The sequence below is a fragment of the Salvia hispanica genome, chromosome 1 (genome assembly GCF_029641045.1).
Source record: "Salvia hispanica isolate PSC_SH4W2 chromosome 1, Shi_PSC_v1, whole genome shotgun sequence".
In the NCBI taxonomy this organism is placed as follows: domain Eukaryota; kingdom Viridiplantae; phylum Streptophyta; class Magnoliopsida; order Lamiales; family Lamiaceae; genus Salvia; species Salvia hispanica.
In genome coordinates, this window is record NC_142692.1 from 43,664,014 (window position 1) to 43,677,568 (window position 13,555).

Below are 13,555 nucleotides of genomic sequence, written 5' to 3' on the forward strand. Positions count from 1 at the left end.
GCCAGCATGATAGCTCCACAAATCTAGCTGATTGGTTAGTTTGTTCAAGCTAACTGATGGAGAAGATATGGGGAGAAGAAATAGGCAATCTTGTTAAGCTTGTTATTTTGATTTGTTTAGCTGCATTAATCGTCTATAAATATTAGATTCTTAGGAGATAGAAATCATCTGGGAAGATCAGTTCATAGGACGAGATTTCTCGTAGGCCTCTGCGGAGGATTAGGCCTCCTTTGTGAGGATTTTGTTTCATTGTTTTTCTCTTTTGTGTTCATTTCCATTTAGTTTCCTTTTGGTAAAATAATCGAGAGTTTCTCTTCCAGATTCTTGAGTATTTTGTTTGAGCATTTAACTGAACAATTTGTGCCAAGTTTCTGTGTGAGATAAACTTCTTTCAGCACCTCTCGTGCTTGATTTATTCGAGTGTCAGCCTTTACTCCTAACAACATCCTTCAAAAACTTAGCATAGTTTGGCATCTCTTGCAAAGCTTCCACCAATGGTATACTGATTTGCACCTTCCTAAAGATATCAAGAAATTTGGAAAATTGTTCATCCATCTTCTTCTTCTTCATCTCAAATGGGAAGGGCACCTTGACTGTCGTAGGAATAGGCAGAGGGGGCATCTTTTCTAGCACTGATTCTTTCTCTGTCTGACTGTCTACCTTGTTCTTCCCCTTAGAATTCTCTTCTGCATTGACATATTCCGCTGGAGTACTCTTCTTTTCCTCTACAGGCATGGAAGGTCCTTCATAGCTTTTACCGCTCCTTAAGTTTAAGGTCTTGCAGTCCTTGGGATTGTTTATGGTCTGTGCTGGGAATTGACCTGGCTGATGTTGGATACCTACAGCTTGAGAAATTTGACTAATCTGAGTGTCAATGCTCTTCATATGCACGTTCAAACATTGCACGTCATTCTCAACCTTCCCCAGCCTTTGACTATTACACTCCATGTACTTGTGTGTTTTCTCCATATACTTGGTAGTCTGATTCATGAATGCTGCCAAGATATCTTCAGTACTAGGCTTTTTCTGTTGTTCTACCAACCCATTAGACACTGTGAACTCTGGCGGTGGTTGCAGAGCATGAGAGATTGGGATGCACCTTGTTACCATAGTTGTTATAGTTACCACCACCTTAGTTGGGCGATAGTTGTTGAAGTTCCTATTATTTCCTCCTTGGTGCACATAGTTCACACCTTCAACTCCTCCTTGCAGTTCTGGTCCAGGTTGTCTCATCTCCATAATCCCCAGTTGAGTGGTCAAAAGATCTAGCTGCTGAGACAATTTGTCTATTCTATCATCTTCTATAACGGAGGCCACCCTGTATGACTTGTTTCTTTCATTATTCCATCCTTCATCAGTGGAAGCTACTCTCTCAATCACTTGCATGGCATCATTCTATCCTAATTTAAGGAGTGCTCATCCTGCGCTCCAATTCAGTTCACGCATTGCATCTGGAGTACACCCCCTGTAAAAAGTTATGACTTGGTGTCCTGGAAGACCATGCTTGGGGCATCTTTTCAGCAGTGTCTTGAATCTAGCCCATGCTTCTCGGATTGTCTCATGAGGTTTCATCTGGAACTGAATTATCTCTGCTTGCCTCTTTAGAACTTCCCTGGGTGGGAAGTACTTCTCCAAATATAAGTCTACCATGGCATCCCACGTTTTAACAGATCCTGACCCCATGCTGTCGTACCGGTCTCTAGCATCATTTCTCAAGGAAAATGGGAATAGTCTTAGTCTAATTTGTTCATCTCTCACCCCATTAAGCTTCACCGTGTTACTGATTTGAATAAACTTAGTGAGATGCTTGTTGGGATCTTCATTGGCCTTCCCCGCGAAAGCATTAGCCTCGGCCATATTAAGCAATCCTAGCTTGAGCTCAAAATGATTGGCATCGATCCCATCATTGCCAATTGGTGGGTTCTCTACCTCTCTGTAAGCGTACATGTGTGTATTTACACTGGCACTATGGTTTGTTGTCCCTCTTTTTCTTTTAGTTGTTTCACCACATCTGCAAGTTGTAATTGGAGTTGTTGGACTATCAGATCTGGATGTGGTACATTGTTCTCTTCGTTATCCGCCATTGTTACTGCAACAGGAGTAGGCGGTTCTCTCTTAAGAGGCAAAAGTGATCTCCCTTGGTTGAGCCTTCTCTGAGCGTTCCTCCTTCGGTTGGATGCTTCGATCTCAGGATCGAATAACTCTAATGGTTGCCCCTTAGAGCGAGTGAGCATACAACCTGAAAAGACAAACACAAAAGTGAGAATAACTCAAAAAGAAAAGAAAAAAAAATAAAGCAAGTAAAATCTAGATTAGTAATCTTAATTTTTATCACAATATGTGGCTATAGTAACACAAAATTGTCCTTGGCAACGGCGCCAAAAACATGACTCAACTTATTTTTAACACAAGTATACCCGCAAGTGTACGAGGCTAATGTAGCAAATAGTAAGCAAAGAGTATCGTATCCATAGAGACAATCAGTGTCAACCTAATTACCACGAACCAACCTCAACTACTATCTAGATGAATCAGAAAGTTTGGGTTTTCTAAATCTACTTAAAATCAAGGTAAAAACAATTAAAAACAACTAAAGAACTAAAAGCAAATAAGAAAACGGATGTAGATCAAGGATGAGAAGGGTAGAATCCTACGGGATCGATAACAACTATCCTATGCTCAACTAACTTCCTAACTATGCCAACAAGGGGTCTCAAGCATATTAGGTTAAATAGGGCTCGAAATTTCCTTGTTTTGAACTGTCGGCCGAACCTGGCGGGTCGCCAGGTTCGTTGTATGGTGAAGCTGGCGGATCGCCAGCTGCTCTCGGCGATTTTAGGCTGTTGTTCTGGCGAGTCGCCAGGTTGGGCATCTTCGAAGCTGGCGGTTCACCAGCTGTGCATTGCAATTTCGTCCTTTTTCATCTCGGCTGCCTCCTTTCGTCATTTAAGCTCATTTTCGACTATTTTTCTACACATTCTTCACAAAATGGTCAAAGTACCAATATCATAGAGAAGTAACTATTACCATGTCTCAAAATACACAATATACGATCAAATCCAAGTAAAACTACCCTCTAAAACCCATGTATAATCCAAGTGAATCAAAAAACTATTTAAGTCATAATAAATTAAGTCAGCACTATGTATGAGTCTCGCACCTATTTCTCCCTTCGTCCCATTTTAAGTGGCGCATTTCTAATTCGACACATGATATTATGTAGTGTTATTTTGTGAGTGAGATAGAGAAAGTAATGTAAAAGAGAGATGCATTAGAAAAATTGATGTTTCTATGTTTAGAAATAATAAATTATACTGGCTGGAGGAATATTTCGATGAATGTGTGATTTTAAAAATATCAAAGTCTACATTCACATGAACTAGTAGTGGTTTTAACATATATAGAATCTAATTATAACGGATTTCAGAAATCTTGTTCAATCCGATTTTGGCATACGTAGAATATAAAGAAAAGTTGGTTGAAAAAGTTAGTGGAATGTGAGACCTATTTTTTTATATTGATTTTATAATAAAATGTGAGTGAATTGAGTTAGTGGAATGTGAGACCTACTTACTATTGATGGTAAAAATGAAGTGTGGCTCTTAATTGGGGACGGACCGAAATAGAAAAGTGTGACTCTTAATCAGGGACGGAGAGAGTACTGTGTAAGTGCTGGTATTAATTAATTTCTTATAAACCTAGAATCTACATATGGTGTCTACGTTCACGTCCTCTTTGTTCTTCTATGTCAACTTCTAAGTTAAGTAAAAAATTAACCTTTGACATGAATTGATACACCCTCGTTCTACCATTTAAAGAGTTATTTTGTCATTTTAGATTGTCCACGATTTAAAGGAACATTTAGTTTTTTCCGCTTTTGATTCACGGATCTCACATTCCACTAACTTTTTACACTCACGGTCCATTATTAAACTAGTAGTACTAAAAATGGGTCTCACATTCCACTTACCTTTTCCATTTACTTTTCTTCATAAAGTTAATCAATTTCTTAAAACACGTGTCAAGTCAAAATTGTCTTTAAAATAGTGTAAGGTGGGAGTAGTAATTAAATCCCTAATCATGCAACTATTACAAATATATATATATATATATATATATATATATATATTAGTAACACATTACAAATATATAAAGTCAATCAATTTCTTAAAACACGTGTTAAAGTCAAAATTGTCTTTAAATAGTGTAAGGTGGGAGTAGTAATTAAATCCCTAATCATGCAACTATTACAAATATATATGTATTAGTAACATAAAGAAGTCGAAATAAAAATTTCCAAGTGCTTTAATCCAATCAACAATGGAAAATTATTACAGAAATGAAGTAACATAAAGAAGTCGAAATAAAAATTTCCAAGTGCTTTAATCCAATCAACAACGGAAAATTATTACAGAAATGAAAATGAGAGAGATTTTACAATGGGAAGAGTGATAACCATCTTTCTATCATTTGAAAACACTCTCTAGGCTTGTATGATGGAGCTGTATGCCCTGCCCCCTGCAAATATGCATTGCAACCAATTAACCAAAATTTATTAGTACTATAATTTTTTACTTCAGTTCAAATTGTATATAAAATAAATTGCATCTTTATCTTGCCTTGACTGTAGCAAACATGAGATAAGCCTCCTTGATCTTACTCTTGTATAGCTCTGTGTATCTGCAAATCACAAAACACATGGTTGAGTAAGTAATATTTTTACTTCAATCATCAGTTGCTACAGCAGAAAAATTACCCTGCAACTTGACCATCAACGGTCCATGCCCTCCATTCATCATACACGGACACATTCAGTTTGCGTATCCATTTCAACGTGGCCATGTAAGGCATAGTCATGTCATGATCACCGCTGAAACAAAGAGGTGTATAGCTTCACTAACAATGTCAAAAATTATACGCGAGTTTTCAGACATGAATTAGATTTGATTTCACCTATACACCAAGGCTTGGAAGCCTCTATCACTCAGATTTTGATGATACTCGACAACGCTTTCTATGTCTTTTTTGTAGCTCAAGTGCCGGTTACATATACTCCAATCAGGTACCGTTCCCTGATTGATTGGTTAATGATCAAGCAAAACAACATCTTAATAATTTGTTATACTCAAATTCAAAAAGTTGAGTCATGTTTTGTACCTCTCTGATGTGCAGAGCTTCTCTCACAGTTTCATCGTTAGCCCACACATTGGAGGTCACATATCTGTGATCCTGCAAACGATGACAGCTTTGAGTTAGTTCGAAGATGACATGAAGGCAATGTGACAGGCAGAGTGGAGGAATACACGGCATGTTAGTTCATTTCGGCTCGAGAGGGAGAGGAAGTCGATTGGATCATCTAATAGGAACCTTCTAGAACCACTTTGATTTGGTGTTGTGATTTCTTGACACTTTGGCTCCAGAATATGATCACCATAGATAAGCTTGGTGCACTGCACTTGATTAAAAGGCAAAGCAATCAGCGTTGTCTAAAACATCAAAATCTTCCAAGGAAAATATGTTTAGTACTGTATGCCTGATTGATAATATAAAGAGCGAATGAACATTTGATGTTATTTGGATCTGAATTCACATACTCTCCGTTGCAGCTGATTCTTGCTTGCTGAAAACATTATTGAAGCAACTTTAGTAATATCTACAACACTAGTTTAAATTTGCAAGTAGACAATGAAAGCACCTCAAATTGTTTGTCTGAAATGAGTGCCACTCTATGAGCATAAGGTATCCTTTCATTAATATCTGCATCTTCATCCGTCACCGGATTTCCGATAGAGTAGCCCTGTCCCATTCAACAAAATAACTTTATCTGGTTAGGCTAGAAACAAACCAATGATAAGAAAACAAATCAAGAACTCCCATTACTTTGAGAGACATTATTGGCTCTAGTCCAGCTTCATTGCCTGCAAGTTTTCGACATAAATTTTGATGAGGTAGAAACAACAATAAAGGTTAAACAAAGCATAAGTATATTTAAGTCTTCAGATTCAACTAACTACCTACCTTTAGCTATTTGAAGAGCAAGCATGGGAGCAATCTTGCCACCATAAGAGACACCGGTAACATAGAGACGATTCTTGATAAACTCGGGATGGGCTAACAACCACTGTATTTATGACAGTAAAACCAGCAAAAGAAGGTAAACTTTCATCAACAACAACAACCCAAAAAAAAAACATGTCAAGCAAAAGCTACCTTGCGTAGAAATGAGTAATTATGTTGGGTTGAATTTGTGTCGGAGGAAGAGTAGCCTCTTGTAGTGTTGGAATATGAGAATCCAGTTCCAACAGGGTAATCTAGGAAAATAATGCTGGCAACCTAACATCATCACCACCATCATGATGCAATGTGGATGAATTCAAAATGGAAATTTATGTGTCAAACCTTAGTCCATGAATATGGGTTCAATACAAGAGAAGGTAAGCTTCCATCAAAGCTCTCAAAATCAAAGGCCAGTGGACCTACAATTTAACATCAAATATTCTAATTACCACCAAATCCAACAAATAGGCCACCAAGCTCAGAAAACATAGGATTAAGTTCCAATTCAAAACTACATTTCTGTGTGTGTGTGTGAGTGACAGAGAAGTGAAGAGACCGATTTCATAAAAGAATCCGAAAAGGGTAGAGCAACAGGGGCCACCGCTGAGCCAGATGAGCAAAGGGTCTCTAGCTGGGTCGTTTTCGGACTCGATGAAGTAGTAAAAGAGCTGGACTTCATCATCCTCTCCAACACCAATATACCTGAATCCCACAAAACAACATCAATTCTTTCTAATTAAACAGAGAAAAACAGAGTGTAGTGAATTGAGAAATGGAGAGACCCTGTTTCGAGTTTGAAAGGCAGAGCTCCGTCGTAGCCGGGGAGGGTTTCGACGATTGATTGCGAAGCAGCAGGCTTGAATCCGACCAAAAGTAAAACAAGGAAATGCAACAAAAATGGCATCATGGCTTATGACATTGCATTCCTAAGTGAGTTCAAACGTGTCTATATACTCCCTTTCTTCCTTTCTAATTGTGGCAGTTGTTTTTTACACGGAGATTAAGAGAGTGTACTAAGTGCACGGTGATTGTAAATAAAGTAAAAGAGAAATAAAGTACATTGAAAAAAATATAAATTACTCAATTACTCATGTAACAGAACCTCTTAAAATAAAAAAAATGACTTAATTAACGTTAAGAATGGAGTACTAAATAGTGTTAATTGAACGTGCGATTTTACCTTATTCAGTAAAGTTTCAAAACACAATCCATATCTTACACTCCAAACATTAAATGTTAAATCAATTTCTTTTAGAACTGCCAAATAGCGAGGCGCTCATTTAAAAATATACTCCAAGTTAGTATCATAGTATTTTATTTCATGTAGTAAAAAAAATATAAATATTACAAAATTTAAAAGACTACTAATAAATAAATGGAAAAACATGCCTACTCGCACACCAGGCATATGCTGCCTGCAAGGCTCGTGACTTGCGTGATGCGACTCATTGACATGTTTTCTATAATGGAAACAATATTATATTTACTTCATTAACACGTTTTCTATAATGAAAATAATATCATATTTACTTTATTATCTTTCTCTTTAACTCACAAAACAATAGTTGTGCTAAATAAAATTTCGTGCAAAAAACAAATATTTGACATTTATTGGGACGGATGAAGTAGTAATAAGTAATAACTAAATACTAACAAAGGTCCACAATTATTGTTTCACCCATGGCATTTTTTGTGATGATATTTTGCTACCAACTCCATTTAAAAGTTGAGCTAGTCTTGGGCCCAGCGTGTGGTGAGCTCAAGAAGACAAGCGAGTAGATTGCAATGGAGGTGGAGGAGGCAATGAAAAGCAGGGGCGGACGCAGAAATAAATAACGATAAAGGCTATGAATTCTAAATTTTATTTTAAAATATATTTTTTATTGTTTTAAATTATTTATAAGGACTTTTACATAATAATTTGCCATGAATTAAGGGCTTTAGCCCCCTACCCATTTTATACATGGGTCCAGCCCTGACGGAAAGGAGAAGGGAGGACCGGAGAAGAAGAGTGTGCACACCGTGGTGCACGCACTAGAGTTTTTTAACATAAAAGTTTGCCTACTGAACTTTTGCGATGTGATTTACCAGCTTAAGATTGGGTCATGTTGAATCATTTTTTACGGTTCTAATTATGTTTTTAACATCTTATATTTTGTTTTTTTATCCTCTAACGTTGTGGGAATCTTTTTGCAATTCAATCAATAAATTCAATTATTGAATTAGTGACGCTGTCACGCTAGTACCTGTGGTTATGTTTCAATCGCAATCTGTCTGACTATTTGTAAATCATGATGGTACACTATTTGTCATAATTATTTTAATGCACCGCAGAAGTAGAGTTACTCCCTCATCCCAATTAAGTTAATAAATTTTCTTGGCAAATTGCGTTAAAAAGTATTCATTCTATCTTAACTAGATTGAGTCGTATTCATTTTTGGAATGTTCCAACTAAATTGAATTATTTTTTTTATTTTTTTTTGTTAAAAAACAACATTCAATCACTCTTATTTTATTCTATTACCTACTTTATTCTCTCTTTATTTTTCCTACTTTATACCTCTCTCCTATCTTTCAACATAATTTTTTAATCTTCGTACCAAATAGTTTTGACTCAACTTAGTTGGAACGGAGGAAGTAAGAGAAAGAAATAAAGTATGAGAAATAAAGAGAATAAAGTAGGAGATGAAATATAGTAAGAGTGATAGATGTTATGTCTTTTGTCAAAAATAGAAATGACTCAACTTAGTTGGGACATTCTAAAAGCGAATACAACTCAACTTAGTTTGGACGAGGAGGAGGATTTGTTTTGGGTTTGAAAAATTCGACTATAATTAATTGTACTTTACGCTTATTAAGTTCCGTGAGTGTTATTAACTGTCCCACTTATTTGATTTTATTTGCAAGCGGATGCATGAAAAAATTAGAGTAAAGGAAAAACATAGCAAGAAGTTTGGTCAAATTCTGATGTATCTCGTAATTTTATAAAATGGCCAATTAAATCATAACTTTGACGAACTTTCAAAAAATCGTCCCATGAATTTGAATTTGGAAAAAATTGAGTGTGACATGGACGTCGGGAAGGTATGACTTGGAATAAATTACAACATCGTTCCACTCCAGATTTATCTCTTTTATGAAAAAAAGAGAAGTCACGATTGTTTAAGTTATGATTTATAGAGCTAAAATCACCGTTCAATTCACGCACAATGACGTTCCCTGCAAAATATAGGGTTGAAATCACGTTGCCTACGTCCATGTCATGCTCGATTTTCTCCAAATTAAAATTCATAAAACAATTTAAAAAATCATCAAAGTTATAATTTAATCGGCCATTTTTTTAAATTATGGGATAAACTAAAATTTGGGCCAAAATTTTTTTCTCTCTAATTACCCAAAAAACTCATGTGTGACATGCATATATTTCGCTATTATTGATTAATTGTTTGGTTCCCCCAGAGGGGCCCAGCACAACTAGAAACCAGATCCGTCACATCATTATTTAAAAGCCTACTATTCGCACACCAAGCATGTGCTACATGCAGTGACGGAGCCAGAATTTTAATAGTGGGGGTCCAAACTATCATTAATATTTGTTGAGTGTTTCAGTGCTAACGACACAGAAACGTGAGCAATAAAAAAATTGCGCGTGAAAAACGAATGATGAGAAATCTAATTAGTGAATAGATATTTAGAGCATATCACATATTTTACTAACAGGGTGTATTATAATGCTAATTTTTCTTAAATTGCTAACTTGCTAACTCATCAACGCAATTTATTAAAAATGTCAACACGATCATACTAAAATATTAGCACATATCTGTGTTGACATTTTAATATTAATGTCAACACAATTTGTTAAAATATCAATTTAAGTTTATATTGACATTTCAATATCATCGTGTTAACATTTTTAATACAATATGTTGATGAGTTAGCAAATTAGCAATTTAAGAAAAGTTTACTAACATAATTTATATATTATCATATTTATTAGATCAAAAGTTATCTTTTATTATAAATTTTTTATAATAAAGAAAATCACATTAAAATTTATTTTTATTATCATATATAATACTATAAAATATTTATAAAATCAAAAAAATATTTTATTTTCTTAAATTATAAAAATCATTCTTTTATGATTATAAATTAAAAAGGATATGTATATAAAATTACTAGTGAAAAATCAATAAAAGTTACTAATGTAAGAAAATCTATAAAATATAAATGAATATGAAAAAACTAGAAAAAAGCCACAAACAAAATACGTCAATAGCTTCAAAATCAAATTTATTATATATTTATAATCATAAGTAAAAATTATTTATACAAAATTACTACTCCCTACGTCCCGGCTGAGATGACACATTGCTTAGCCGGCACGGAATTTTAGGAGTTATTGGTTAAAGTGTTTAATTGGAGAGAGAGAAGGTGGGTGTAAATATTAAAGTAGAGAAATGAAGAAAGATGGATATTTTAATAGGAGTGAGAAAAAATTGTTGAGTGTATTAATTGGAGAGAGAAAGTTACCAAAAAAGGAAAACGTGTCATCTTAGTTGAGACAAACTAAAAAGGAAAACATGTCATCATAAGCGGGACGGAGAGAATATTATTAATAAATAAAGCACAAATGGACCAAACTAGAAGAAACAAACTCAAAAAAATAGCAATGTTAAAAAGGAAAGTGTGTCATGTTAAGCGAGACGGAGATAATATTATTAATAAATAAAGCGCAAATGAACCAAACTAAGAAACAAACTCAAAAAAATAGCAATGTTCCAAGGAAGGTCGAACTTGTGCCATCCTGGGCAAGAGGCCAAGATTTGATCCAACTGCGCCAGAATTTCATATAATCAATTATGCATACATATATTATATACACGAAGTATTCAAATGTGTGAGGGGCCCAAGGGCCCCCAGGGCCCCATCGATCGTGCCTCCGCCCCTGACTGCATGCAAGGCTCGTGACGTGCGCGATGCATCTCATTGATACATTTTCTATAATGGAAACAATATCATATTTATTTTATTCTCTTTCTATTTAACTTACAAAACAATAGCTGTACTAAATTAAATCTCGTGCGAAAATATAAATATTTCACATTTATTGAGACGGATGAAGTAATAACAATTAAATACTAACAAAGCCTAGTCTCACACCGCATGCGTGTGCTACATATGGGGCTCGTGATGTCCGCGATGTGTGCAGAAGCACTCTGCATAGTGTTACTCCCTTCGTCCCCAAAGTTTATCTCATTTTACCATTTTCGTTCGTCCCACAAAGTTTGTTCCATTTGGAATCTTACCAAAATTAGACATTAAATACATCCTTTAATTAATCAATCTCCTTAATTTGGGATCTTTATTCCACTACATATCGGGGGAAGGATCCCCTACTGTAGGAGAAAACACAGCATTTGATGTTGTGCCCCAAAACAACGTAGTTTCATCTTAAATTGTCACTACAGCAACTTAATTCACGTCATTTTACTTTTATTAATTCTTTGACTTTACTTGCTTTTATCTATGGACATATTATATGGAATCTTTTTTCATATCTTTTCTTAAATCTTTTTTCTTGTGCTTAATACTACCAACTCTAACTTATGGAGTACCACCAAATTATCTTAATAAAAACTAAATACCCAATTAATAGTTGACATAAGATATAAAATCACACTGTAATACTACAATACTTGAGTGACTAAATACAAAAATAAATTGAAACACACTTTTTATTTGTATCAAAAATACATTATAATATTATTGATCTCGGTTTCCATCAGTTTCCATCTTGATAGTTGTCATTAGATACGTCTCTATTGAAATATGTTCCGTACTGCTCCTTCCATCAATGAAATGTCTACTGAAATATGTTCCGTACTACTCCTTCCATCCATGAAATGTTATTCACTTTTGTCATTTCAATAATTCCGCAAAATATTGTCTACTTTGCTTTATTTTTAATTTTGGTAAATGAAGCTCACTTTCCACTAACTCATCACACTCACATTCTATTATAGTATTATATAAATAAAGAACTCACATTTCACTAATTTTTTCACTTACTTTTCTTTATATTTTTTAAAATCCATGTCAAGCTCAATATTGACAACATTTCAATGGAGGGAGTACTAATATAAGATTTGGTTACATAATAAATGTGAAAAAGTTAATCACAATTGATCCAATATGTTCCAGAGTATAAGATTTGGTTACATAGAAAAGGAAAAAGGAAAAAAAACAATCAATCCAATTAATTACAACTAATGAAAATAAAATATGCAAAATTAATTCATCTTTCAGAAACTAAATTTGGTGAGTAAAGACAAAGGTTGGGGAAAAAAAAAAAGATGTTCCACCAGAGAAGAGAAAAAAAAAGGGAGAAAGAGGAGGAAGGAAACGAGATGAAATGGATTAATAATTAACAAATTTGCAAGAAAATGCTAGAGGAGTATTAAAGATGAAACTACTTCGTTTTTGGGCACAACATCAAATGCTGTCCTTTTGCCCACAGCAATGGCCTACACATCTCCATTTTATATAAAAATCAAACAGTTTTTTAAGATTCGTGCTGAGTTAAATTGGAACAAATTTTATGTGACGAAGGGAGTATAAGATGGGAATGAAATTCCAAGGTAACGTGTTGCTAGTTGTCTTTTGTTTTCTTTTTTTTAATCTAAAAACTCATGTAAAATTTGTAGAAAGTACAATACGACTCTAGTTCCAATGCAGAGTTCATGATTTCTACTCATTTGCTATTCAATTCAATTTTTACTGTTCTATACTTTTCGGTATCGGTACGTACTACTCTCTTCGTCTCATAGTAGATGTCACACTGTGGAGATTGATGTTATTTTGTTTATTAAGTGGTAAAAGAAAATATAATTTTATAATTGATATGAGAGGGAACTTTTTCTAAAAAAGGAAATGTGACATCTTTTGTGGGACAAACTAAAAAGGAAAGTGTGACATCTATTATGAGACGGATGGAGTATTACTTTGATAAACAATTTAAATTTAAAAATGGAAATAAGTGACAAATTTTCAGGGACGGATAAAGTAGAAACTTTTTAAACATAGCGTGTTTTAATGCACAATTAGTAAAGTAAGAGAAAAATTGGTGAAGTAATAGATGAAAAGAAAAAAAAATGGATAAAGTAAGAGAGAGGTACAGAAAAAGTAGTGAAAGTGGTGTTAATGAATTATATGGTCCACGCGATAAAATGGAAAGTTTAGAAAGTTTATTTTTAAGGATAATCTAAAATTAAAATAGTTTTTATTTTAAAGAACGGAATTCCTAGTATTTTATTTTGGTTTGAAAAAATCGACTTATAACGATACTTTACCTTATTACTGGCCCATTATTTGCGTTTTGAAGCATCTTTGTAATGAATCATATGCTAGGGCTTTTTGTTAATAATATGATCGTAAAATTATTTAGTTTTGATATGATCGATTATAATAGGGATAAATTTTGTAATTCAATTAA

The 13,555-nt window shown here is 34.3% G+C and overlaps 1 protein-coding gene across 3 annotated transcripts; it reads right to left on the bottom strand.

The window, feature by feature from the left end:
- Positions 1–4,287: 4,287 nt before the first annotated feature.
- LOC125223664 (serine carboxypeptidase-like 7) lies at positions 4,288–7,030 on the bottom strand. Of its 3 annotated transcripts, none has more exons than XM_089063024.1 (14): positions 6,840–7,030; positions 6,659–6,759; positions 6,400–6,476; positions 6,211–6,333; positions 6,019–6,121; positions 5,881–5,918; positions 5,696–5,797; positions 5,534–5,620; positions 5,304–5,450; positions 5,158–5,229; positions 4,954–5,072; positions 4,757–4,870; positions 4,620–4,680; positions 4,288–4,518 (listed from the first exon to the last, which is right to left on the bottom strand). In XM_089063024.1, exons 1-14 carry the CDS (start codon positions 6,962–6,964, stop codon positions 4,435–4,437), a joined length of 1,353 nt encoding a protein of 450 aa, XP_088919150.1. In that variant the 5' UTR covers positions 6,965–7,030; the 3' UTR covers positions 4,288–4,434. The 3 variants fall into 3 exon arrangements, with proteins under 3 accessions (XP_088919150.1, XP_047982870.1, XP_047982871.1); XM_048126913.2 differs by having other exon boundaries at positions 6,614–6,759; positions 6,840–7,029; XM_048126914.2 differs by lacking the exon at positions 5,534–5,620 and having other exon boundaries at positions 6,614–6,759; positions 6,840–7,029.
- Between the last annotated feature and the right edge of the window lie 6,525 nt (positions 7,031–13,555).